General features: G+C 44.5%; 1 protein-coding gene across 1 annotated transcript in view; it reads left to right on the forward strand.

Moving 5' to 3' along the window:
- The first annotated feature begins 1,085 nt into the window (after window positions 1-1,085).
- Window positions 1,086-27,389, forward strand: part of LOC142208707 (T cell receptor alpha chain MC.7.G5-like) — a 223,880-nt gene continuing 197,576 nt past the window's right edge. Inside the window, exons 1-3 of the mRNA XM_075277379.1 lie at window positions 1,086-1,146; window positions 9,267-9,544; window positions 10,103-10,107. Coding sequence (XP_075133480.1) covers window positions 1,086-1,146; window positions 9,267-9,544; window positions 10,103-10,107 — 344 coding nt within the window. The remainder of the gene's footprint in view (window positions 1,147-9,266; window positions 9,545-10,102; window positions 10,108-27,389) is intronic.

Raw genomic sequence — 27,389 nt, forward strand, 5'->3', positions numbered from 1 at the left:
GGTCAACAGTGTCAAATGCTGCAGAGAGGTCCAGAAGAATAAGAAGAGAGAAGTCACCATTGGATTTAGCTGTCAGGAGATCCTTGAAGACTTTTGTGAGGACGGTTTCAGTAGAGTGTAGAGTGTGGAAGCCAGATTGTAAGGGGTCAAGCAGAGAGTTGGCAGAGAGATAGCGGATTAAACGAGAGTAGACAAGGCATTCCAAAATTTTGTAGATGAAAGGGAGATTAGAGACGGGTCCATAGTTAGCAGCACAGGACAGGTCCAGAGAGGGTTTCTTCAATAGCAGTGTTATGACAGCAAGTTTGAAGGAGGATGGGAAAATTCCAGAAGAGAGAGAGAGGTTATATATTTTACTAAGGTTAGTTGTGACAGCAGGCGGCTTAGAAAGTAGATGGTGTATTGCAGTTTATGGCAGACTTACTAAGTAACTATTGACGCCTGCTGTCATGAAGGCTTCAGAAGTCTCCCAATTGCCATGGTAATGGGAAGCCTCTGGGGGGGCACCCCATTACCGAAGAGTAAATGGAAAGTGAAAGTAAGTATTCAGATGCTGTGGTCACATTTGACCAGGGCATCTGACTGGTTAAATGCCTATGGTCAGAGTCATCTCTGATCACAGGCAATGCTGCCAGGCCCTGCTGTATGAAACAGCACAGACCCATTGGCTAGTGCAGCCACTCTGTTTCAGAGCGGCCACCATGTTTATTCACGTGCACCAGGACGTGTTGCAAAACCTAACATTTTGGAATATTTATGTCAAATCAGGCTAGTAACAAAAGGTTTGCTTATCTCTAATACATATAAAGCCAATATACTGTAATATTCTGCATACTGAAAATTTTGAATATGAATGATTTCAATTACTACTAACATTGCCTGTGCATTCAGTATAACGTCCAAATATAGAACTTAGAGACATGAAACTCACTAGTGAGTAAGGCTTTAACATAAAAACAGCTGTATAGACATCTGTCATGTGACATGGGAGGAAAGACTGAGGTGTGGTCTGTGCTATATGTCACATCTCCCCCGCACAGTGCTCAGACTCCTGATGATACAAGGTGCGGTATACACAGTACTACATGATGTGGACGTATAGCAGAACAATCCTTCCAGGCCTCTTACTACTTACTCTTATTATAGGTGAGGATGGCTTTTATCACTATTTCAATAGTATTTCCTGGTAAGATATACCTTTTCCACAAAATATAGGAAAGATAGTAAACATGAAATATAATTTACTAAATATTATAATTAGAATTAGTACAATGCACATAATAAAACAATAAACAAGAAATGGAAAAAAAAAAAAGATAAGAAATAATCCGTGTTGTGTTTTCCAGATGTGCAGTCAGATTCTCAGGTGTCCCAGGATCCCGATTTTCACGTTACAGAAGATCAAGATGTCACCCTAAATTGTACTCACAAAATGAAAAGCTATGATATTCTGATCTGGTACAAGAACATCCCTGGACTTGGGCTACAGATCTGTGATTATGGTTATACTGAAGGCAAGAGTATGAATTCAAGATACACAATGACTGTAGACAAAAGCTCTCTGACTACTCAGCTTCTTATAAGGAGTGTGAAGGGGGAAGACACAGCTGTGTATTACTGTGCAGTGAGTGACACAGTGACACTGACACACTGCAGCTCTGTACAAGAATCAAGTAGCCACAATATGTATACAATTAGATTATACTGTAACTATGAACTAATTGTTTGTTACAAATTCTAGGTCCTATAACACTACTAGATAGATTATTTAGCTTTGTATATATGTAAAACTCAGGAGGGCTAGGTATCACGGGTAATATATCAGATGTGGCCAGCTTTTAGGGGGTCCCTGGGGGTCCCAAATGTGCACAAAATCTCCTTTTTGATGTCCCCGACTACCCACTCCCACGTGGTACCTGACAATGACAACAGACAACCAGGTCTCGGGGGTAGCCGTTGCTCTTTTACTAGCAGGACAAGGTAATAGAAATGTACATATGTAGTAATTCTTCACATACAATACAGCGATCTTTGTAGTTAGTGTCCAATTAAGCAGGTGATGGAGCTTGGAGCAGGGATGCTTTGGATAGTTTAATTAGTAGTTGCTTGGGTAGTTAAACTTGTATATACTTGTAAAGATGGCCTGTATCCAGGGGATTAGTCCTCAACAAACTGGGTACACATATGTAGGAGAGGAAATAGAGTTGTCGACAGCGGGAGACCCTCAAATTCTGTCAGACTAGCTATGGGTTTCTTAAATATAGATTTGTCCCAAAGACTTACTTGAATAGAGAGATACGTGTAGAGGTCCAGATGAGATGGATAAACAGGTCCGTAAACTTTAGTACTTGTAGGCTTGGAGCTTCAGAGGAAAATACTCTCTGAGGAGGATCTTGAGGACAGAGGAAAAGCCATCTTTGTTTGAAGTCCCCTGATGCTTGGCTGCCATTTTTAGCTCCACATGTCTTGGGCTCTCCACACAAAAGACCAACAACACAGGGTTTCCAACCCCCACTCTCTAGAGAGGCTGTAACTCAACTCCTCCTCCAGGCCAATCAAGGGAGCTTGATTGGTTCTGAAGGTCACCTGATCACACTGGACACTCCTTGACAAAAATTACAATGCAAAGTATAGGCAGGTGCAGTTCACAAAACATCCACAAGATGGCACATTAATAGACCCCCAGGCGTGCTGGCTATGGTGAAATGAAAACACTGGTAAATATATAGAAGGAATGAAGGGGGAGGAACCTCTTTACCTTATATGCAAATGTCCATACCATCTCGATCTGCAAGGACTATTAAAGGGAATTGGACGAGCAGGACTGGGACATTACATATACAGTACTTTACAAAAGAAGAGAGAATAGCTGATAGATCAGCAGTTCTCAACCTGTGGGTCGCGACCCCGGCGGAGGTCGAACGACCAAAGCACAGGGGTCGCCTAAAGCCATCGGAAAATACATATTTCCGATGGCTTTAGCCGCTGAGAAGCCGCGCTACAGTTTCAGCAGCGCTATTCAGCTGGAACACACGCCGTTATGGACATGCGTTCCAAACTGAAATCCTGCGCGCATGTGCGAACGTGATAGCATCATCCATCCGATGACTGCGGAGAGAGTGGCGGTGGAAGGTGAGTATAAGTGTTTTTTTGTGTGTTAAACATTAAGTTGGAACATAATGAAGGGCCCATGAAACTGGGGGAAGAATGGCATGACACTGGGGCAGATGAAGGGGGGAGAACGGCATGATACTGGGGCAGATGAAGCCGGGGGGGGGGGGGGGGGGGGAACGGCATGAAACTGTGGGCAGAGACGGGGGGACATGAAACTTAAGGCAGAGATGGGGGAACATGAAACTGGGGACCGAGATGCAGGGGGGGACATGAAACTGGGGCAGATGAAGGGGTTATATGAAACTCGGAGAGAGATGGAGGGGGGACATATAATTTACAGGTGACTGTAGGAGGATTATACTGTGTGGGAGCACATGAAAAATGAATGAGAATGGGCAGAGTCAACATAAAAGTGGGCGGAGCTAAATTCGTCACGGCGCACTGAACATTTTATCCCTCTTTCTGATCTTCAAAAGTTGGGAGGTATGCCTATGTTTAAATTATGTTTGATTTTTAGCAATGAGAATACATAATGCATATCAGGTATTTACATTCCAAATCATAACTAGCAAAATTACAGTTATGAAGTAGCCACCAAAATTATTTTTTGTCTTGGGGTCACCTCAACATGAGGAACTGTATTGCGGGGTCACAGCATTAGACAGGTTGAGAACCACTGTGATAAATGCTATGCTCAGGCTAGTAACACATCCACTAATCCGCTAACCAAATAAGGCTTGGTTCACACCTGAGCCTGCGCTGCACTTGGGGATTCCGTTCCCCATTCCTCTTGAAAAATACGGAGAGAAAAAAGCTTTTTTTGGAAACCCAGCTTCCCATTGAAATCAATGGGCTCTGTTTTGAAGGCGCGCTTACGCTGTGTGAAGGGGCCCTAACATTTACTTGATGCTAGGTTCACACCTGTGTTCGGGTTTCCGTTTGGAGGGAAATCGCTCCGAAACTGTAAGTTCAATAACGTTCTTGCTATCATTTTAAAGCTGAGATTGTCCTCTTTAAACTGCATTTTAAAGCATCAAGATATGTTGATGCAGTCCAGAGATATCGGCATTCGTAGGGAGGACGTAGTAACTACCTCCTTGGCTACTGTGGTGCCACCTTGGGAGAACATAGAGAACATAGAGCTACGTGCTTGGCAGTGAAAGGGTTAAAGAGATTCTACCATTAAAAACTTTTTTTTACTCCCTAACACGTCGGAATAGCCTTAAGAAAGGCTATTCGTCTCCTACCTTTAGATGTCTTCTCCGCCCCGCCGTTCGGTTAAAATCTTGTTTTCCACCGGTATGCAAATGAGTTCTCTCACAGCACTGGAGGTGAGCTCCAGCACTCAAACAGCACTGGGGGCGTCCCCAATACTGAGAGAGAACTCTCCATCTTCTTCACCGCATCTTCTTCCAGGGGTTGGCTTCAAACTTCTAGGCCTCGGTCCTAGGGCAAAGCTGACTGCGCATGCCCGCCGGCCACAAGAAAATGGCCACTTACAATACTGTAAGTATTACTGGAGTATTGGGAGCTGGGAGAATTGTGTGTGCCAGTAGTCAGAAATATTAGAATAAAAAATATAAAAAGACTGGTGCCCGTAGGTATAAAATAAGGTGGTGAGCAAAACAGATAAGAGAAAGGGAATAAAAACCGGGACCTGGGAAGCGCTACTGAAGGAAGAGTGAGTCCAAGGGTTAATTGGTATTGTCACTTTAAGGCTCCATTCCCACGGAGTAACGGGCCGCTCATTCTGACATGCAAACATGTGTCCGAGTGAGGTGCTTCAAAACAGATCCCATTTACTTCAATGGGTGCCGACTTACACGCACTACACATTGAAATCAATGGGTTACAAAGCCTCCCATTGATTTCAATATGTAGCGTGCGTAAGCCGGCACCCATTACGTGTCAGAATGAGCGGCGCGTTACTCTGTGGGAATGGAGCCTAATGGTTCCAAAAGACAGAAGATAAAATGATATGGTTAAGCGTTTCGACGCTTGTCTAGCGTCTTCTTCAGGCCAATATGTATTCCTCTGTCAGAGCGTGGGAACCCAGTAGTGAGAAATGAGGGAGGAGCCGTCCCTCAGGAGTAAGTCAGGAAGAGACGTAAGTATGATGCGGTGGATGGGGAGGAGGGGGAGATGTAGTAGTGATGGAAACGAGGAAATGAATCGTCATCGGATAAGCAGAAAATGTCACTGGAGCAGTTACATGACCATCCCAAGGATATGAGTAAATATACATTTTTGATAAATTATGTAATTTAGAAAGTAGGTGGGTGGGGGGGGGTGTTTAGATTAGTGTAGGAATTAGCTTTTATCCTGGAGATCCCCTTTAAATATACCAGGGAGGGCTGGCACATAACCCATTTCCACCATTAGGGATTTAATATTACGTTGTTATGTGAATTACTGAACCATTTTTCTGTTCGTATTATTTCATTTTCACCATTATTTATCCTCCTAATAATAAACCTGTTAAAGGAGTATTCCCATGAACATAATCATATTTAAATTTTAAGATCAAATGACTAGGACTGAGTTGCAATACCAGGCACGGCAGCTTATACGAGCTATACAACGTCCATGCTTGGTGAATATAAACATAAAAAGCACTAGAGGGCGCTATTTCACTTGAATAATAAATTGCAAAAGGAAAAGGAATTTCAGAAGTAAAATAGTATTACAATAAAAAATGAGCTTAGCAAAATACATACCGGATATACTAATCTAATCCAAGCATTGGAGAGAAAAAGTATCATTTATTCTGACTTACATAAAAACATAAAAAGCAAGCGAGTTTAGGGACCTATGTGGCTGATTCCATTAGACTTCTCTTGAAGGGAGACTGACTACATGTAAAAGCAATGTACTATCTATCTATCTATCTATCTATCTATCTATCTATCTATCTATCTATCTATCTATCTGAGGCACCATATAGCAGTAACTGGAGTGCATATAGTTGTATACTGAATATGAAAATGTTTATGCAAAATACTTCTGTAATGGTTAACCAAAAATTTAGCCGTGATAAGAGGATGGAATTGTGTCCAAGCTGTTTCAAAGTGTTCTAGTTTTTTTTCCCCTCCTTTACCCAGACATCAAATATCAGTGTAAATATCAGGGCTTGGTATATTTTCTAGTTTTGTTGAGGGGAGTCTGTATTTTTGTATATTAAACTCATTTCGGTCCCAGGTAGAAGACTAACACAGCGGTGCCAGCATACTTTTTATGTCCTTGGAAAGAGCTTTAATTGCCTAGAAAATGATATATTATATAGATATACAAATGAGTTTGCAATTGGGTAGTCCTAGGACTGGCATGTGCTTAAGCTTTCCTTACTAAAGTTTACCTCATACCTCCTTCTTGGTCTTGTTTGACAGTACAATCTGTCCAGTGTCATATTGTAATGTACTGAAATACTGTGCAAGCTCTTTATAGAGTAAAATATGCTGACCTAGCAATATCCATTACATGTTAAAATAATAGCAATAACGATTATTACTAGAGATGAGCGAGTAGTGAAATATTCGATATTCGTTATTCGTTTCGAGTAGACCTTCAATATTCGGCTATGTAACCAAATATTGAATACCATTATAGTCTATGGGTAAAAAATGCTCGTTTCAGGGGAAACCCAAATTCGACTAAGGAGAGTCACCAAGTCCACTATGACACCTCAGAAAATGATGACAACACCTCTGCAATGCAACTGGGACAGCAGGGGAAGCATGTCTGGGGGAATCTAACATGCCCAAGTCCCAGTATTACCCCACTATCACATCCTAACAACTACACACTTTCCACAATCAATAGAACCTGTATGAAAGTGCACAAATACTTGGAAACCTTCTTTCCTCTACATCAGTATGGACAGAAACATAAATTTTAATCTAAAGGTACATTACCAAGCACCCCTTTAAATCACGTTGCCCATGACAACCACAGATGGAATAGGCAATGGGAAATCCAACAGTCCCCACCCTTAACTGTCATTGTTTATGTGTGTGTGTGTTGTGGTGAGACCTCCAAAAATTACTTTTTTGAGCCTTGTACCAGCAGAGTTTTAGGCCCTTAAAGTGAGTTGAGCCGTGGTGGAGTGGTCATATAGTGCTTGTATCATCAAAAAAGTGAGTTGAGCCTTGCACCAGCAGAGTTTTAGGCCCTTTGGGTGAGTTGAGCCTTGCACCAGCAGAGTTTTAGGCCCTTTGGGTGAGTTGAGCCTTGCACCAGCAGAGTTTTAGGCCCTTTGGGTGAGTTGAGCCTTGCACCAGCAGTTTTTTTTTTTTTGGTCCTTTAGGTGAGTTGAGCCTTGCACCGGCAGTATTTTAGTTTTTGGCCCTTGGGGTGAGTTTAGCCTTTAACCAGCAGTGTTTTTGGCCCTCGGGGTGAGTTGAGCCTTTAACCAGCAGAATTTTAGTTTTTGGCCCTTGGGGTGAGCCCTTAAAAATTATTTTTCAGGCCCTTGGGGTGAGCCCTAAAACATTATTTGTAAGGCCCTTGGGGTGAGCCTTAATGGGGTTATTTTAATTAGTTTTTAACTGTGATGGTGGTGTTGGAGGAGGAAGAGGAGGTGGACGAGGAACTTGTGAGCTGGCACAGAAACATGGAACTGTGTCTCGTCATTAGTACTGTTGACGGGACATACTGTTGACAATCCACTACATCGCCAGGAGAGGCACACTGTTGTGTTACTACATGCCTGGAGGTAGTGGCTGACTGGCTGGTGCAAATGCCGCTAGAAGCAATATCTGCAATATATCCACTGTAACATCGGTTCCTGGTGCTCGGGCCTCATCAGCGGGTTACCCTGCTCCCTGCTTGATGTTGTGGATGAGGGCACTGCTGGCTGCCCCTCTCCAGTAGCCATTGTATCCGCAGTAGCTCGACTGCGGCCTGGTTTCCCAGCTGGATTTCCACGTCCCCGTCCCTTTGTGATACCCTGACACATTTTCAGATGTGTGCAGGTGATGACAGTATTAAGCTTTCTTCTCACCCCTATGGGACAGGTATATAGTGTATACCACCAATCAATTTGAGCCCTAAAAAGGGCTCTTCCTGCAGTGTAGTTCTGAAAAGAGCTGTTTGCTTTCCGATTTCCTGCCTAGCAGAAGCTAATCGCTATCTGACCCTCAGCAGTAAGTCTCTTCCTATCTCACCAAACCGCATCTGACACAAACATGGCTGACACTATTCTTATAAATCCGAGGTCACCTGATTTAGGCAGCCAATGACTTTTTCCTATTTTTTTTTTATGCCTATGTTTTCCTGCTTCCTGTCCCACCTCCCCTGCACAGTTATTGGTGCAAAAAAAGCACCAGGGAAGCTGGGAGGGGATACAAATTTTTACTGCGTTTACCGCGTGGTATTCGATCGAAATTTAATATGTTTAATACCTTAATATTTTATCGAATACCTACTCGATCAAACAGTATTTTCTCATCTCTAATTGTTACTAGAAATAAATGTATAAACCAATTTCTGACAGGTGTAAAAGTTCCATCACTCAGAAAACACATTTTCTCCCATTAATTGTAACCATATACAATCCCAGTTTTTATCAGCTTTCAGATGGGTATAATAGCGTGTGGTGATGAGGGAGGGGGGTTGCACTTGTGAAACCTTTTGACTGGACCCACCAATGTGTTAAAACAGCCCTGCCTGGAACCACATCAGAGTTCAGAGTTCAGAGAATTGACTTAAAGAACATATTTTTCTATTTCTATACAGTGTCACATACATGAGAAGAGTTGTGGCATCTGTGACATGAGAGGAAAGACTGAGGTGTGGTCTGTGCTATATGTCACATCTCCCCCGCACAGTGCTCAGACACCTGATGATACAAGGTGCGGTATACACAGTACTACATGATGTGGACGTATAGCAGCACAATCCTTCCAGGCCTCTTACTACTTACTCTTATTATAGGTGAGGATGGCTTTTACTGGTATTGTTACACTTTGCTACACTAAATACAGTATATTGTGTGGCTACATAATTAATGATGTATTTTATTGAATGTTTCATATCATTATCCCAAATGATAACACAAAATATATGCATAATATATATATATATATATATATATATATATATATATATATATATATATATATATATTACCCAATAATCTTTATTGTTCTTTCCAGATGTGCAGTCAGATTCTCAGGTGTCTCAGGATCCTGATCTTCACATTACAGAGGACCAAGATGTCACCCTGAATTGTACTCACAAAATATCAAATTATGATTTGCTGATCTGGTACAAGCACATCCCTGGTCTCGGACTACAGATCTGTGATTATGGTTTGGCGGAAGCTAAAAACCTTCACCCCAGATACTCAATGACTATGGAAAGAAGCTCTCTGACTACTCAGCTTCTTATAAGGAGTGTGAAGGGGGAAGACACAGCTGTATATTACTGTGCCGTGATTGACACAGTGACACTGACACACTGCAGCTCTGTACAAGAACAAGATACCACCACACAAGAAAAAAAAAATGTACTAGAAAGTAGGCATAAGACCCATGTGCAGGAACTGTATGTGAGGTAGCTTGCTATTGAGCAGCAAACTTTCCAGTTGACTCAAAGCTCTGCTTATGCAGTTTATCTCCATATAGCCATATAGTAATTTCTTACAGGGTACCAGAGTTTTCATGAAAAGTTGAAATATGTGAATGGCCTTTCTGGGCAAAGGGTCAGACTGGTTTAACAGGGGAGCCGGTGAATACCCCAGTGGGCCCTGTGCCTTTAGTGGATCCTAATGGACCCCCACTGCTTTTTTAAATGGGCAGTAGAGTTCTGGTACCGATCGCAGTCACAAGGGGTGCAACCACAACCAGAGTGCTACAGGGCCGTAATGGCGTCAGCACAACTCACATGACCGCTGAGGCCCAATCACAAGCCCCAGCAGTGAGGTCTGGGGCCTGTGACCTCAGTCGCACACAAAAGAAGACGGTGCAGAAGACAGCGATGCCCAGGAGAGGTGAGGTAAGGTGAGTGTGTTTGGTATTTTCCATCACCTCCCCTGGGCCTGCGGTTATACTCTGGGGTATGAGGCAATTTCATTGTACAATAATAGCACTAACACTAGTGTGAGTGCCGAACCTCATTAATGTTTGTTGAATTTTGTAGGGTTCGTCTGATACGGCATAAGGGGGACATTTGGAAGCATTTTATAATGGTTGAGACCACTGTGTTGAGAATATTATACTGTGTGGGGCCACTATAGAACATATCATTGTATGTGGGGGCCACTGTCAAGCACATTATACTGTGTGGGGGGCAATTGTTGAGCACATTATACTTTGTGAGGGCTAACGTGAAGCACATTATACTGTGTGGGGGACACTGCCAATGTGGAGGAGGATGAGGAAAGTACACAACTATTAAATGCCATCTTCTCTATGGTGTGTACACAAAATCCAATAGCCGGCAGCATAATTAAGGGTAATGTTAACACTCAATTAAATGTCACCTGTTTAACCCAAATTTCAAAATACTAAAATAGAGAAATTGCAGGGTCCGGAGTCCAGATGGAATACACCCCCAATGTCTGAGGATATTCCGTATGGTGATAGGTAGACCCTTATCGCTAAAATTTAAGGATTCAGTAATGACTGGGTCTGTTCCACAGGATTGGTGCATAGCAAATGTGGAGCCAATTTTCAAAAAAGGGGCCTGAAAGTTTATCCTGGAAACTATAGGCCAGTAAGTTTGATTTCTGTGGTGGGTAAGATATTTGAGGGCTTTCTAAGAGATGCTGTCCTGGAATATCTCAATGTAAAAATAATCTTATAACACCCAATCAGCATGGGTTTATGAGGAATCAGTCCTGTCAGACTAATCTGATCAGCTTCTATGAGGAGGTCAGTTCAAGACTGGACATGGGTAATGCAGTAGACGTGGTGTACCTGGACTTTTCAAAGGCTTTTGATACTGTTCCACATAAACGGTTGGTATGCAAAATGAGATTGTTGGGACTGGGGGAAAACATATGCATTTGGGTTGGCAACTGGCTCACTGATAGGAAACAGAGGGTACTTGTTAATGGTAAATATTCAGACTGGGTCACAGTTACCAGTGGGGTGTCACAGGGGTCAGTATTGGGTCCTCTCCTATTTAATATGTTTATTAATAACCTTGCAGAGGGTTTACAGATATGGACACATTCATGTTTGCAGATGATACTAAACTCTGCAAAGTAATTAAAAATGAGGAGGATAGTAGAATATTACAGGGGGATCTAAGGAAACTGGAAGCTTGGGTGGAGACTTGGCAAATGAAGTTTAATGTTGATAAATATAAAGATATGCATTTTGGTTGATGAAATAAAATGTATGATTATGTAAATTACTGGGTAAGACTGCCAATGAAAAAGACTTAGGGATTTTGGTGGACAGGAAGCTTATCTTTAGTGACCAGTGTCAGGCAGTTGCTACCAAGGCAAATAAAATTATAGGATGCATTAAAAGAGGTCTAGATTCTCATGACAAGGACATAGTTACAGTATGCCTCTATACAAATCACTGGTATGGCAATACATAGGCTATTGCTTGCAGATTCATGTCCCCTCCATCTCTGCCCCAGATTCATGTCCCCCATCTCTGCCCCCAGATTCATGTCCCCTCCATCTCTTCCCCTAGATTAATGTCCCCACATCTCTGCCCCCAGATTCATGTCCCCACATTTCTGCCCCCGGATTCATGTCCCCCCATCTCTGCCCCCAGATTCATGTCCTCACATCTCTGCCCCCAGATTCATGTCCCCCCATCTCTGCCCCCAGATTCATGTCCCCGCATCTCTGCCCCCAGATTCATGTCCCCCCATCTCTGCTCCCAGATTCATGTCCCCATCTCAGTCCCCAGATACATGTCCCCCATCTCTGCCCCCAGATTCATGTCCCCCCATCTCTGCCCCCAATGTCATGCTGTCCTCTCCTTCATCTGCCCCCAGTTTCATGTTCCACCTCAATGTCTACACACAAAAACCACTTAAACTCACCTTTTCCTCGCTCCCCCGCCGCTCTCTCCGCAGTCTAGCTAACACAGTTGCAGGTGCGATGTGACATCCTCACATCGCGCCTACACAGCCACTAGCCGGAGTGCCGCGGCAAAGCAAGGAGCTGAGTTGTGACAGCTCCTTGCTTTAGTCGCGTATGTATTCAACTCAGATCTGCGTCCTCCAGATGCAGATCTGAGTTGAAATTGGGAAATACCTCCGTCCAACCGGGACCGCGGAACACATCACCGAAATCAAGAATGTGCCGCGGAAATCGGGACGGTTGGGAGGTATGTTATTAGCTGTTGAGCTGAACAGAATGTTCAGTCCTTGCAGTTTGCAGACATGTATAGCTGTGAGGAGAATCAGCCCTTCCCATGTGAATTCACTGTTTGAAGAGGGAAACCCCCCTCTCCCCTTACCTCACTGTCTTTCCATCTTGTTTATAGGGATGTACTTCCCTGATAACAAAACAGTCAACTGTAAATTTGTTAGAAGGGAGACACCTAGTGGCAGAAAGTTTAGATTTTTCAGGCAAAAAGCAGCAACATTCGGGCCTGATTAGGAGTGGGATACCGCGATGGGATGCCTATGCACTGCATCGGCATCCCGTTGCGGCTAGCCACGTGGAGAATTTACCGAGTGGAAAAGGTTTCTGCCGTATGAACTAACCCTATCACTGCTTGTTTATTGTTACTACTGTTATTAGTATGATCATCCTGCTTTTTGTTTGTACTTCTGTTGAACTTTGAAGGTGCCATCTCTATCCTCCTGCTGTGTGAGGCGTGGTTCACATCAGCGTTTGGGTTTCCATTCCATTCCACTCCACGAACAGAAACCTATATGCTGTCAGGATCTGGGGTTGCTAGGTGGAGTGGCATAGACACAAAATTCCAGTTTCTTTTAGCCCAAAACAAAGGTAGAGTTTATTTTCACTCAAAAATGTAGTGCAGCAACAAAAGGAAGCAATACAAAAATAAATACCTGCTCGGCTAGGCTCTAACTACACACAGAATAGGTTACCACACCTAAAATAACAGAAATCCAATTTCTGAGCATGAGCAGAAAAAAAAACCAGACAGTATAATGGACAGTATAACCTGGCATCTGCCGTAATAGTACAGTGGATGTCGAGAAGGAGTTAATGTCCGTTACTGTCATCCATCATAGTGATAAGGTCAGAGTCGCATTTATGACTAAATGATCAATGATCAATAATCCTGGGTAACTGTCCTCGTCCTAATTAATAAGGCTGAGTACCAGGCGGTCAAGAAATCACACCACTCTGTGTTGGCGTTCATTCGTCTCTCAGAAAAAATGTATGCAGATGCACCTTTATTCAAGACCACGGGGGTTAAATAGTAGCCGAGAAAGTAAGATAGATAACAACATAAGTTTCATATTCATTCCTGATTGGTATAGTACATCTCAATCAAATAGAAAAAGAAAGTTTAATTAGCTCCATACAGAGCCAGCTGCTCCCGATCCTGCGTGGTAACCTTGAGGAGCTGTCTTCTGGTAGCAAGTCAAGCATTTGTTTTTCTTGCACTCTGAAGTGCAGGTGCCATCTTCTTCTCAACGTATCACTATATCCCGGTTTCAAGCAGAAGCAACTATACATAGCGTTCAGCTTTTAAGGATAACAATGTTTTTTATACATTACATGATTATAAACTTCACAATAGGACTCAGTCTGAGTCCATTCTCTGTCACATTTAAAGAGGACCTTTCACTGATTTGGGCACAGGCAGTTCTATATACTGCTGGAAAGCTGACAGTGCGCTGAATTCAGCGCACTGTCGGCTTTCCCGATCTGTGCCCCGGGTAAAGAGCTATCCGTTCCAGTACCGTAGCTCTTTACAGTCAGAAGGGCGTTCCTGACAGTGCTCATCCATAGACGAGTATTATCAGGAGGGGAGGGGGAGTTCCTCCCCGCTCACACAGCACAGTGCAATAGGCGCTGCTGTGGAGAAGGACGTACCTGACTGACTGTCAGGAACGCCCATCTGACTGTAAAGAGCTACGGTACCGATACCGAAAGCTGCTTACCCAGAGCATAGATCGGGAAAGCCGACAGTGCGCTGAATTCAGCACACTGTTAGCTTTCTAGCAGTATATAGAGCTGCCTGTGCCCTCTTTAATGTCCGTTGCTGATATCCTATATTGGGTGACAACGGACATTAAAAACAGTAGTGTGAACCAATCCTTAGTTTATGCCGCTCCCTTACACAATGTTACATAGACTATGGGGGATATTTATCAACAACAGCACTTTTGACATTGGTCTTGATATCCCCCACGGGGCAAAGGATGCGTCTAATTTATTACAAGACACACACCTTGTCATAAATAGGTGCATTGTCCAAGTGACTGGGATCCTAGTCCTAAATCAGGTTCATTATTGGTATATATTTCAGTCATCATTTAAGCCAGAAGACTGATGTAAATGACAATAAATCTTTCAAAGGTGATGGCTCCTCTCCTACAATGTCCTATTTTCAGAATGCAGTGAGGGTGGCATAAAAAACATTTTTGTTACAAGTAGCATTTAAAATGCTACTGACACATAAGAAAACTATATAGTAATGTGCATGTGCCGAAAACCCAGTTGGAGGGAACTGGAGGATGTGCCACTTGCTAGGCCAAACACACTCAAAAACGCTCCCCAGCCCTGCTCCTGAGCTGGAGACCACTAAGGAGAGGGGGGGTCTTGCAGCACTACCTGGTTGTTGGTGGTAGTAGTTTGCCCCAGAGTGCTTCCAGTTGGAGGGAGGACCACCTCTCCTCTCTGAGCCAGTGTTGCTCGGAAGAGCCCTGTTGGTGAAGCAGGCACCACAGCAAGTGGTTGCAGTTGAACAGAGTAACAGTTTTTATTCAGCAACTGGAGACAGGAACAACAGTAGCTTCCAACAATGGAGGTGGTAGAACCACAGTGTCCAATTCCACAGCCTTGGTTTTTGAAGGCTCTATGGCAGACTTCTTCTCCGACTACTAATCCTCTTTTGCCTCATCTAGCTATGGATACTGGGGTTGGTAGCACAGGGAGTCCTGACAGGGATCTGGTTACATTTGCTTAGGCCCAAATCAATTTCCTCTTGTCAGTGTCTCCACTACTCCTCCAGATTCCAACAGTCCAGACAGCTGAACTCCCTTATCAGGGCTATCTTTGGATGAGCCTAGGGCAAGTCTTTATCCTCCTGGAGGCTGTATGGACGGCCGTTGAGATCCAGTCTCATTGCTGACAAGTACCTCTTGCTCAGTCCAGCATGAACTGCACAGGCTTCCACTAGGCTGAGCTCTCAATGGTCTCCATGGAGACCTAGGTCTCCTACAACCCCACTCAGTGGTTGTGATTGGCCAGGGCTGAACCAAGGGAAAGTTTGAAAACAGAGGGGGAAAAATAACAAAGGAAAGCAGCAAAAGAGTGACATAGAACACAGAGGTTGGGACATACCAACACATCCTAGAGGCACAAAAGACGAACAGTAGAGCAGTAGCACTCTGGGATGCTGCACATGAAGACTTAGGTACATCATTCCACTCAATCCTTTGACTAACAAAGATATGCAGCTTAACTTTCATGCATCTGGGGCATAAATTTAGGTTTCTGCTCAGGGGTAGTATCTGATTAAGTCCAGAAGATAGAGAGCCGACAATTTCTATAGCTGACAATAACTTATATCTATATCATTAGTCAAACTATTGTTTTATCTAGATAAAACAAAGTTATTAAGACTAGAGAAGTCTCTGTATGGCTCCCAGTCTTCCTGACCTCTCGCTAACACAGCGCATCAGCCACTCAGAGGTTGAGCAGCAATGTTCTGTTTAAATGGGGCAGCAGCGCTTAGCTACTGACTGGCTGATGCACTTCTGTACAAGCAGATGGGGGACCTAGTCTCTTCTAGATCCCCTACCGAACATACAGTAGTATATATTGTTTGTTATTTTACACCTCCCTTCAGGTTAAAAAGAAGAAATGGAACACCTCTATGTGAGTATTTTGTTCTGTACTGAGCTGACCTGTGAACTAAATCTCACTAGGTGTCACTATTGTGCTAGTACTGAATATACAGTATGTCTAGAGGCTGAAGACTAGTGGGTGGGATTATCACACTTGTCTTCACTGAAGGAAAGGCAAGAAAGACATCACACAAACATTACTCGTCTGCATTAGTCACACATATACCGTTCACTTATGTTACAGTAGAATGTTTGCAGAGATATTTTCACGGAATTTGGTTTTCCTTAAGACCACATTAATATTTTGTCTATGTAAGTATATGTCTGATATACAGTACTATGATATTATGCTTCGTGGACTATCATAATGAGTTGACTTTTGTTTAGATTAAAATATGTAGTTATTTCTATGTCAGTTTTCTCTAACTTGTGACTCTTCGGTTTTTGGCCTGAAAACAGATGATGGGATTTGTAGTTGAAGACCACTGCTCTATAATATACTTCATCTATAATTTTGTAGTTCAGTGATGACTTATTTACTTTACTTATTTACTCTGCTTTTCAGGTTCTTTGTGCACCTGTAATGTTGTACAGATAGCCAGACAAGACATCATGGAAGGAGAAACTGTGTATCTCGAATGCGGCCATGCCACTATAACTACTGGTGACTTTATCCACTGGTACAGAGTGTTTCCTGGGCAAAGACCAGTATTTCTAATCAATGGCTACCAGAACACAGACCTCAAAGACAATACCTACAAGATAACCTTTGTCAAAGACAGAAAGTCCAGTGTCCTGAGTATACAGGATGCCAAGCCTAAAGACAGTGCTGTGTATCTCTGTGCTCAGAGTGACACAGTGCTATACACATATTTCCTGCCTGTACAATATAACACTATAGGAGTTCTTTGAATCCAATGCATGGTATTTACTACTCTGCCACAATTCATTAGTCCACTATAGTTCTCTTTTTACATTGCTGCAGGTATATTTTTATCATACAACACATGACTGTTACCACAGTACAGCCAATATGCAAGGCAGGTCTGGGCAGCTGTATGGAGACAGCGCCGCTCCTGTAGTTGCAGGTAAAGTTTACTCACTTGTCCACACTTCTGACCAGGTTGCCCTCTGCTGGCCACGCTGCACTTAAGTCATGACACTGTAGAACACCAGGAAGCTACTAACAGTGTCCTGCCGTTCTTCCACGTTGTGATGTAAGTGTAGCAGCAGCAACATGGAGAGTGGCCAGGACAAGAGGGTGGACAGATGAGTAAACATTATCAGTTGCTACTCTTTGTGGGTGGGGGGTAAAAATAAGGTGGCCATATACAGTGTAGGTGGGGTATAAAAGGGGTCATAAACTGTGGGGGGGGGTATAGAAATTGGTCATAAACTGGGTGAGGGTCATAAATATGGGGATCATTCGTTTGGGGTCATACTGCCTCCTACAAACATATCTATGATGTCATGGGGACTTGGACAGAGTTGTAGCTTAGCCTCCCTTAATCCAGGGAAAAAACTCAGTCACTGTCCTAGCACTTCATGTAATTATACAGCAACCTGGTAGAGGAGACCGGAGGATGGGAGTAGTAGTGCCACCTGTAAGGCCAAGAAAACTTCACATATCCCCCTATCCAACTCCAGGGTCGGAAACCGTCGAGGGGGGTCCTCCTGCGCTACCTGATAGTGGTGGTAGTAGTAGTAGTATTCCCCTGGGGCACTTCTACTTGGAGAAGGGACCTCTCCTCTCTGAGCCAATGTGATAGTGTTCAGAAGGGCCCTGCTGGTGATGCAGATACGACTCAGGAGTTCAGGTTGTAGTGAACAGGCAACAGTTTATTTGTGCACAACTGAAAAGAGGGATAACAGCAGCTTTATGATGGGGGTTGTAGTACACTGTCCAAACCCCAGCTTTGGTCACGGGAGGTTACCCAGGAATCTTCAGGCTTTAAATTGCAATTCCCCACTACTCCTCCTCTCATGCCACTCCCAACCAAGGATGCTGAGGCTAGTAGTAGAACAAGGAGCTCTGACAGGGATCTGGGTACATGAATACTAGGCCCGAATAGATTTCTCCTTTCAGAGTTCTCCGTAGTTCCTCCTGGCATGGCTGACAGATCAGACCAGAATGGAGACTGCTGTGGACCGATTTTAGACTCCGCCTCCTCCAGCAGAACCAGCGTTGATTGGCCGAATGCTGTACTCTGTATGTTATTCGGCCAATCAACGCTGGTCAATGCATTCCTATGCCGAGATGTAGCAGTGCTGGCCATGCGCTCAGCTCGGCTACACCGGAGATGTGAACCCTGCTGCACACTCAGCACTGCTGCATCAGAGATGTAGCAGAGCTGAGTGTGTGCTGAACCCTGCTGCACACTCAGCCGTGTGCTCAGCTTGGCTGAAATCTCCAGTCTATCCGAGCTGAGCGCACGGCCAGCATTGCTACATCTCGGCATAGGAATGCATTGACCAGCGTTGATTGGCCGAATGCCATACAGAGTACAGCATTTGGCCAATCAACGCTGGTTCTGCCGGTGGAAGCGGAGTCTAAGATCGGTCCACAGCAGTCTCCATTCTGGTCCGATCTAAGACTCCGCCTCCTCACAGACGAGCCTCCGGCAGAACCAGCATTGATTGGCCGAATGCTGTACTCTGTATGGCATTCGGCCAATCAACGCTGGCCAATGCATTCCTATGGAAAAAAGTCAGCTCACGCATATCGCAAGCTGACAGGGATCCCAACCAGATAGAGCCCCAAACAGCTGTGTGAGTAACATTCCCACCTAAATAAAGGTAATTCCTAGCTAACCCTGCCTGTACATCTATCCCTGTCTCACAGTCACATAGTTCACAGTCTCAAATTAACCGAATGTTAAATCCACCATTCGTATAAATTGGAGGTCACCTGATTTAGCCAGCCAATTACTTTTTTCGATTCTTTTTCGATGCCTCCGTTGTTGTAGTTCCTGTCCCACCTCCCCTGCACAGTTATTGGTGCAAAAAAAGCACCAGGGAAGATGGGAGGGGATACGAATTTATAGTGCGTTTGCCTCGTGGTATTCGATTGGAATCAAATACCTCGAACGGCCTGATATTCGATCGAAGATAGTTGATTGAACAGTGTTCGCTCATCTCTACTATCTAACTACAGGCTCTTATTCAGTCCCAAACATTTTGGCGTCAAACTTGCAGTGTGGTGCGTGCACGGTTACTTCTGTGAGGTACCTTTTAGCCTTTGTTTGCAACAGTTGGAAGAGGGTCTCCTCAGACAGCATGCGGTCTCATTGACAGTGTCTTAGCCAAGTCTCTGACAGCAATCTTCCCCTTAGGATGGTATCTGGATAAACTATGGAAGTCTGTACTTCAGCTACACTTGCTGTAACTCCAGCCCTTCAAGGGTCTTCTCTACACAAGGATGCCACTGCAGTCCTTCCTTCTACTTCGGATCAAAGCACACACTGCCCAAAATGGCTGCATACACACTCTCCTCCTTCTGAACTCACCTCCTCTGAACAGGGTCTCCACGCCAGTACTCCAGGGGCATACAGCCTTTTCCTTTGACTTGTGGTCTTCCAACAGTGACCTCTTGTGGTCAAACAACAAAATGTCAGATTATGAAAAATCAAAACTTATTTACAGAACAAGGCACTTTCACTACACAAGGGCTGTTTCACTCTCCTACGCTAGGTTCACACCTGCGTTCTGGTCGTCCGTTCTGAACTCTTCTGCATGCAAGAAGACGGAAACCACAGACCGGGTCCGGCCCTTGAGCGGCGGTGAGCGTTTTATGCTCTCCGCCGCGAAACCGGGTTTTTTAATCCGGACACAGAGTACTGCATGTCCGACTCTGTGTCTGGATTAAAAAATCCGGTTTCGCGGCCGAGAGCATAAAACGCTCACCGACGCTCACGGCCGGACAGCTTTCTCACCCATTCAAATGAATGGGTGAGAAAGACTCCTGCAGGTTTCCGTCTCCTGCTCTGTTTTATGCAGGAAACGGAAACATGCATAACGGAGTGCCGGGCGCAGATGTGAACGAGCCCTATCATGTAAATTACACTTCACTAGACTTCACTAGGTGTCACTATAGTGTTAGTACTGAATATAGGTCTATACCTCTCTGAAGACTAGTGGGTGGGATGTATGTATGATCACTGAAGGAAAGAGAAGGAAGACGTCACACAAACATTACTCGCCTGCAGTCACACATATACTGTTCACTTATATTAAAGTAGATTGCTTGCAGAGATGCTTTCATGGAATATGTTTTCCCTTAAGACCACATTAATATTTTGTCTATGTAAGTATACTCGTATGTCTGATATGAGATTATACTTTATGGTCTATCATAACGAATTGTCTCTTTTGTAGATTAAAATCTGTAGTTCTTTTCTATGCCAGTCTTCTCTAATCTGTGACTATTCAGGCTATATGCTACAACAGGTACAGAGCCCCAAGTTGACGACCACTGCTCCATACTATGCAACATGTTTACTTTATATATTTTATAGTTATATCAGTGATGACGTTTACTTTTCTAATGTATGTTTTTCAGGTTCTTTGTGCACCTGTAATGTTGTACAGATAGCCAGACAAGACATCATGAAAGGAGAAACTCTGAATCTTGAATGCGGCCATGCCACTATAACTACTGGTGACTACATCCACTGGTACAGAGTGTTTCCTGGGCAAAGACCAGTATTTCTAATCAGTGGCTTCCAGGACACTGACCTCAAAGACAATACCTACAAGATAACCTTTGTCAAAGACAGAAAGTCCAGTGTCCTGAGTATACAGGATGCCAAGCCTGAAGACAGTGCTGTGTATCTCTGTGCTCAGAGTGACACAGTGCTATACACATATTTCCTGCCTGTACAATATACACTGACAAGCAAAAGGGTAACAATGTTTTGAACTTTTGACTTTCAGGATCCATATCTCACTATCCACTACAGCTTCAAATGTGAGATTACCATCATTTTACAGGCAAACATCTTGGCTATTTCATACATAAATTTGACTTGTAACTATTTAGCAGTGGCACAACTAGGAATGGCGGGTCCCCGTGGTGAACTTTTAACTTCTCCCCCCCCCCCGACCGACGCTGAAAACCCCGGCCTCCCCCCCTCGCATTCGCGCTCTATTATGCCCCATAATGGCACCTGCACACAGCATTATGCCCTGTAGTGGCTCCTGCACACACTATTATGCCCCATAGTTGCCCCTGCACACACCTATTATACCCCATAGTGGCCCCTGGACATACTATTACTTTTTAGACCCCAGAGTATAATAATCGGAGACAGAGGGGGATACAAACATAAAAACACTGTTACTTACCTATCACTGGCTCCGCTGCACTCCTCGGTGGTGTCGGCCATCTTCAATGATGTCTGGGATGTCACATGACCCGGGATGCAGGCCCCGGTCATGTGACATCAGGGTCACCACAGAAGTAGGCCCAAAGCCTGTCTAGAGCCAGGAAAGGAAAGTAACAGTGTTCCCGGGCCTCCGATCATTATACTCGGGGGTCTGAAAAGACTCCCGAGTATAACAATAGTGTTTGTGGGGCCCGTGGCATCACTTACTGATCCCGGCCCCTGCCAGGATTGGTAAGTAAATAGGGCCCGTTACCAGCTGGAGCCTATTAAGAAAAAAAAACAATGTAGCAGTAGCGGCTGTTGCCAGGCCCCCTAATGTCCCGGGCCCTGTGGCAGCTGCTACCGCTGCTACGCTGGTAGTTACGCCCCTGCTATTTAGCATATGTTTAGTTATGCAGATTCTTGTCAAGTAACTGCATTGTTACTACTTTACTCCTAAACATCTAAATGTTAATTTTTATATTTTATTTTAGTAAAATCCAAATGTAAATCCACTGTTGGCTTTCAGCACTGCCTAAATCCTTCTGGGCATGGTTTTGATCAGATTCAAGCATGTCTCAACCAAAATCTGATCCTAGGTCTCTTCTACATGTTCCTAATGTTGGTACATACTGGTTAGATTCACATGGGTACAAATACAGCTTTTTCTTCAACTCTACCCACAAGTGTTGACTTAGGTTGAGGTCTGGGGACTAATCCAGCACCTCTACTTCATTCTCATTGAATCATTTCTTCACTAATCTTGACATATGCTTTGGGTCGTTGTTCTGCTGGAACACTATATTGTCCTTTTCATACTCATGGTATGCAAGTAACTTGTCTTATAGAATACTCATATATAGTTCAGCATTGAGACCACCATCGATCCTGGTCAATTATCCAACACCTTTGGCTGTAAAACAAAATCATATCATCAGGCTTCCTCCACCAATCTTGACAGCTCCTCAAATTGCTTGATCCGTCAACCCCTTTTCCCTTGTATCTTTCAAACCCATTTGCACCCAACAGAGTCCAGCCAATTGACCTTCGGCTCTTTGCTCCAATCAGCCATTTCCAATCTTCTATTGTCTACTTTTTGTACTTTTTTTTGCAAACTTGAGCCAACGCTGCTTATGAAAATAATTGGTTCAAGGCTTCTTCATTGTTTATCGGGCCTCTATTCCAGACTTGTATAACATGCGTTACACATGGACATCATATTCATGGACATCTGTGATCTCACTTTTACGAAGAATACGAGTCACCTCCACTGCCATGTTTATTATTGTGCCAGAACTGATAGACCTCTTTCTGAGCCAAGTTGTTGACTCTGATATTTTGCCTGGACGTCCACCTTTTGGCTTTTGTATGGATGGATGGACTTCATTTCATATTCTTCCAATTGTCATGGCACTCACATGATGCAGTTCGGAAATTTTCTTGGCCAAGATACCTCTATCCATTAGCAGGATGATGCTATCACCTTTAAATTGACAATCAACCTAATAACACACTGAGCTACTAGAGAATGTGGGAACTGGTTGTAATTTGTATCATACAAGAAGAAAAAAAAATTTTCTACCACCAGGAGCAAAACAGTAACAATGCAGTTACATGACTAGAATCTATTTCCATAACTAATCATATGATAAATAGTTGTGATAGTTATGGCATGTGACTGAAGTGGCCAGTAATTGGCTAAAGAAATCATGTGTTGGTATGGTATTCCATTAAGTTCTTGATAGGGGTGATTGTTAAAATAAGTAGGCACATATCTGATTTATACACCATATAGGTGTATAAGGGTTATAAGTTTTCATACCTCCCAACTTCTGAAGAGCCGAAAGAGGGACAAAATATGCAGTGCGTGCCGCTGCAAACTTAGCTCCGCCCACTTTTATGTTGACTCCGCTCATTCTCATTCATTTTTCATGTGCACCTACACAGTATAATCTTCCTACAGTCGCCTGTAAATTATATTCCCCCCTCCATCTCTCCCAGTTTCATATAACCCCTTTATCTGCCCCCAGTTTCATGTCCCCCCTCGATTTCTGCCCCCAGTTTCATGTCCCCCCATCTCTTCCCCCAGATTCATGTCCCCCATCTCTGCCCCCAGATTCATGCCCCCCATCTCTGCCCCCAGATTCATGTCTCCCCCCTTCATCTGCCCCAGTGTCATGCCGTTCTCCCCCCCCTTCATCTGCCCCAGTGTCATCCTCGGACGCCAATGAGTTGAAATCGGGACTTACCTCCTGCTGACCAGGACCGCTAGGGCAGGACACCGAATTCGTGAATGTCCCGCGGAAATCGGGAAGGTTGGGAAGTATGGGTTTTATTTTGTTTTTGTTTTTCTTTGAAGCTGTAAAACCCCACTTACTGTGTTCACTATATATGCAGTATGCACTTAAGCACATCAGACATTGCCAAAGGCAGCAGTTACTACTGGGCGACACAAATTTAAAGAAAACTTTTCACTACAACTCTTTACATCCTTTATTTTTCACCACTCCATTGATTCTAACATAGGTAAAATGCCTGTTTAGCATATCCGGTTTTAAAAATACCTGTACTGATTGCTCAGGAATGGTGGGGGACAAATTCCTAATGTTCAGGAATCAGTGGAGTCACCACGTACATCTGAATGCTCCTGCCCTTTAGACACCCATCCTGGGCAAATATCTAAGGCCGGGTTCAGATGGGGTTTTTTGGTCCGGAATTTGACGCGGAGGCTGCCTCAGATTCCGAACCAAAAAAACAGCTAACCGCGCCTGGATACCGATGCAGTGCAGGTGCAACATAAAAAAATATATACTCACCTGTCCCTGGCACTCTGATGTGCATCACCGCAGCCCATTTTGACACACGCTCTACCTCCGAAGCCCTGCACCCCACGTTTCCGCTGAGGTCAATCAGCAGCCTCAGAATTCACTACAGAAAGACTCAACAATCTACCGTCTGAGGTAAGATATTCAGATACAGCCCTGGATTTAGTGCACATTCATGAGTTAGTCTCATTAGATGTAGCAAACTTTAACTTAACTCTTAATGAGTTAAATAAACAGTTACACATAACTTTTAGGGTAAGTTCACACAGGTTTTTCGGTCAGGAATTTGAGGTCGTATCTGCCTCAAAATACTGACCAAAAAGACGGCTCCCATTGAAATCACATGCTTATTCTTTCAAGCAGATTCGCCTTGCGACATCCACCTGAAGACACTCCCTCCCGATTAGGCCCATTTATTTGGGTCTAATCCGGAGCGGAGTGCATGAATGGATGGCGGTGCACTGCTTTCAGTTGCGGCTACCCATATTTTGGTAGGTTCCGGACCAAAAATCCCCATGTGAATTTACTCTAGGACTAGTTCACACGGGGCAATGAGGCAGATTTCGACAGCAGATTTCACCTCAAAATCTGCCTCCATGCAATGGTGGTCTATGGAGACTGCTAGCTTTTTTTTTCTGCTAGCAGAAAAAGGAAGCGACATGACCTTTCTTCAGGCGGATTCCGCCTGAGGAAAGCAATAGAAGTGAATAGGAGGCAAAAAAAAAGCCTAGCTTTTTGCAAAAAAACAGTGCCTGGTGTTTTCTGAAGCAGTTTTTTACTAAAAAACTGCTCCAGAAAACGCTCCAAAAAACACCTCAAGGTCAAAAAACCACTTCCTAATTAGGAAGCTTTTTTTTCAGGACCAAAATAAGCCAGGAGGTTTTTACGTGTGAACTAGCCCTAACACTGTCTCAGATTACCTGATGCCTGAAGACACTCCCTCCTGACTAGGCCCACTCATTTGGGCCTAGTCCGGTGCACTGCACTGGCATCCAGTCGCAGTTACCCGTATTTTGGTCCGGAACCTGAGGCGGCCTCTGCCTCACGTTCCTGACCAAAAAATCCTGTGTGAACTTACCCTGACTCAGCTTTTTCTCTGGCTTTCAAAGGATTTTCAGAAGTTTCAGATTCATCTGTATTTCACTGGTTTTATGTGAATTGAAGAGAATCTTCCTCCAACTGCTGGTATGATGATGTGGGGAACCATTGTTTACAACAGTTAGTCACACCTAGTAGTGATAGGAGGGACAGTAACAACTCAGCTGTATGTGCAGGACATCCTGTGGCTACATGTATGTCTTCTCAAGGTAGGGCTTCCAGCTGGCATTTTGCAGCAGGATAATGCTCACCCCCACACACAGCAAAGCTTTTTAAAGAATTATTCTGCCATACTTTCTTGGCCTGTATACTCTGTAGCACAGGATCTCATATTGAACCTGTATTCCTTCATGCCCAACCGTATCTCATCTTGTATCCAAGCTAAAAGTGATCCAACGAGGTACTAGAGCAGTGATGGCGAACCTATGGCACGCGTGCCAGAGAGGGCACGCAGAGCCCCCTCTGCTGGCACGCGTGCTGTCGCCCTGATCACTCACTAACGGCGAATCCGATGCAGGATTCCCCGTTAGTGAGCGATCGCTGCCTTCAGCTGGTTGTGCAAATGCGCATCCAGCTGAAAGCTGTCAGTGTAGCTCAGTGTAGGCCACGCGTACTACGCGGCCTACACTGACTACAGAGTGTGACCTCTGAACAAGCGCGGGCGTGATGACGTAAGTCATCAGCGCGCGCAGTGAACAGAAGAGAGAACACCCGGCAGCTCTTCAGGTAACTATATTGTGTTTGTTTGCACTGTCAGGGGAGGGGGGCAACGGTAGACATTTCATGTTGTGTAGGAGGGGGCTACTGTAGACTTTCATGCTGTGTGGGTAGGGGGCTACTGTGGACCATTTTATGCTGTATGGGAGGGGGCTACTGTGGACCTTTCATGTTGTGTGGGAGGGGGCTACTGTAGACTTTCATGCTGTGCGGGTAGGGGGCTACTGTGGACCTTTCATGTTGTGTGGGAGGGGGCTACTGTAGACTTTCATGCTGTGCGGGTAGGGGGCTACTGTGGACCATTTTATGCTGCTACTGTGGATCTTTCATGCTCTGTGGGAGGGGGCTACTGTGGACCAGTTCATGTTGTGTGTGAGGGGGCTACTCTGGACCATTTCATGCTGTGTGGGAGGGGGCTACTGTGGACCATTTCATGTTGTGTGGGAGGGGGCTACTGTGGACCATTTCATGTTGTGTAGGAGGGGGCTACTGTGGATCTTTCATGCTCTGTGGGAGGGGGCTACTGTGGACCATTTCATGTTGTGTGGGAGGGGGCTATTGTGGACCAGTTCATGTTGTGTGGGAGGGGGCTACTCTGGACCATTTCATGCTGTGTGGGAGGGGGCTACTGTGGACCATTTCATGTTGTGTGGGAGGGGGCTACTGTGGACCATTTCATGTTGTGTAGGAGGGGGCTACTGTGGATCTTTCATGCTCTGTGGGAGGGGGCTATTGTGGACCAGTTCATGTTGTGTGGGAGGGGGCTACTCTGGACCATTTCATGCTGTGTGGGAGGGGGCTACTGTGGACCATTTCATGTTGTGTGGGAGGGGGCTATTGTGGACCATTTCATGTTGTGTGGGAGGGGGCTACTGTGGACCAGTTCATGTTGTGTGGGAGGGGGCTACTGTGGACCATTTCATGTTGTGTGGGAGGGGGCTACTGTGGACCAGTTCATGTTGTGTGGGAGGGGGCTACTGTGGACCAGTTCATGCTGTGTGGGAGGGGGCTACTGTGGACCAGTTCATGCTGTGTGGGAGGGGGCTACTGTGGACCAGTTCATGCTGTGTGGGAGGGGGCTACTGTGGACCAGTTCATGCTGTGTGGGAGGGGGCTACTGTGGAGTATACAGGTATAATCCTGTGTGGGGGCCACTGTGGGCAAGATTGTACTGTGTGGGGGGCCACTGAGGGGCAGATTGTACTGTGTGGGGGGCCACTGAGGGGCAGATTGTACTGTGTGGGGTCCCCTCACTATGTATATCACACAGTATTTGTTTTATAGCAGACGTGAAATTAGTACAGGATGT

Source organism: Leptodactylus fuscus, chromosome 1 (genome assembly GCF_031893055.1).
Source record: "Leptodactylus fuscus isolate aLepFus1 chromosome 1, aLepFus1.hap2, whole genome shotgun sequence".
NCBI classification, from domain to species: Eukaryota; Metazoa; Chordata; class Amphibia; order Anura; family Leptodactylidae; genus Leptodactylus; species Leptodactylus fuscus.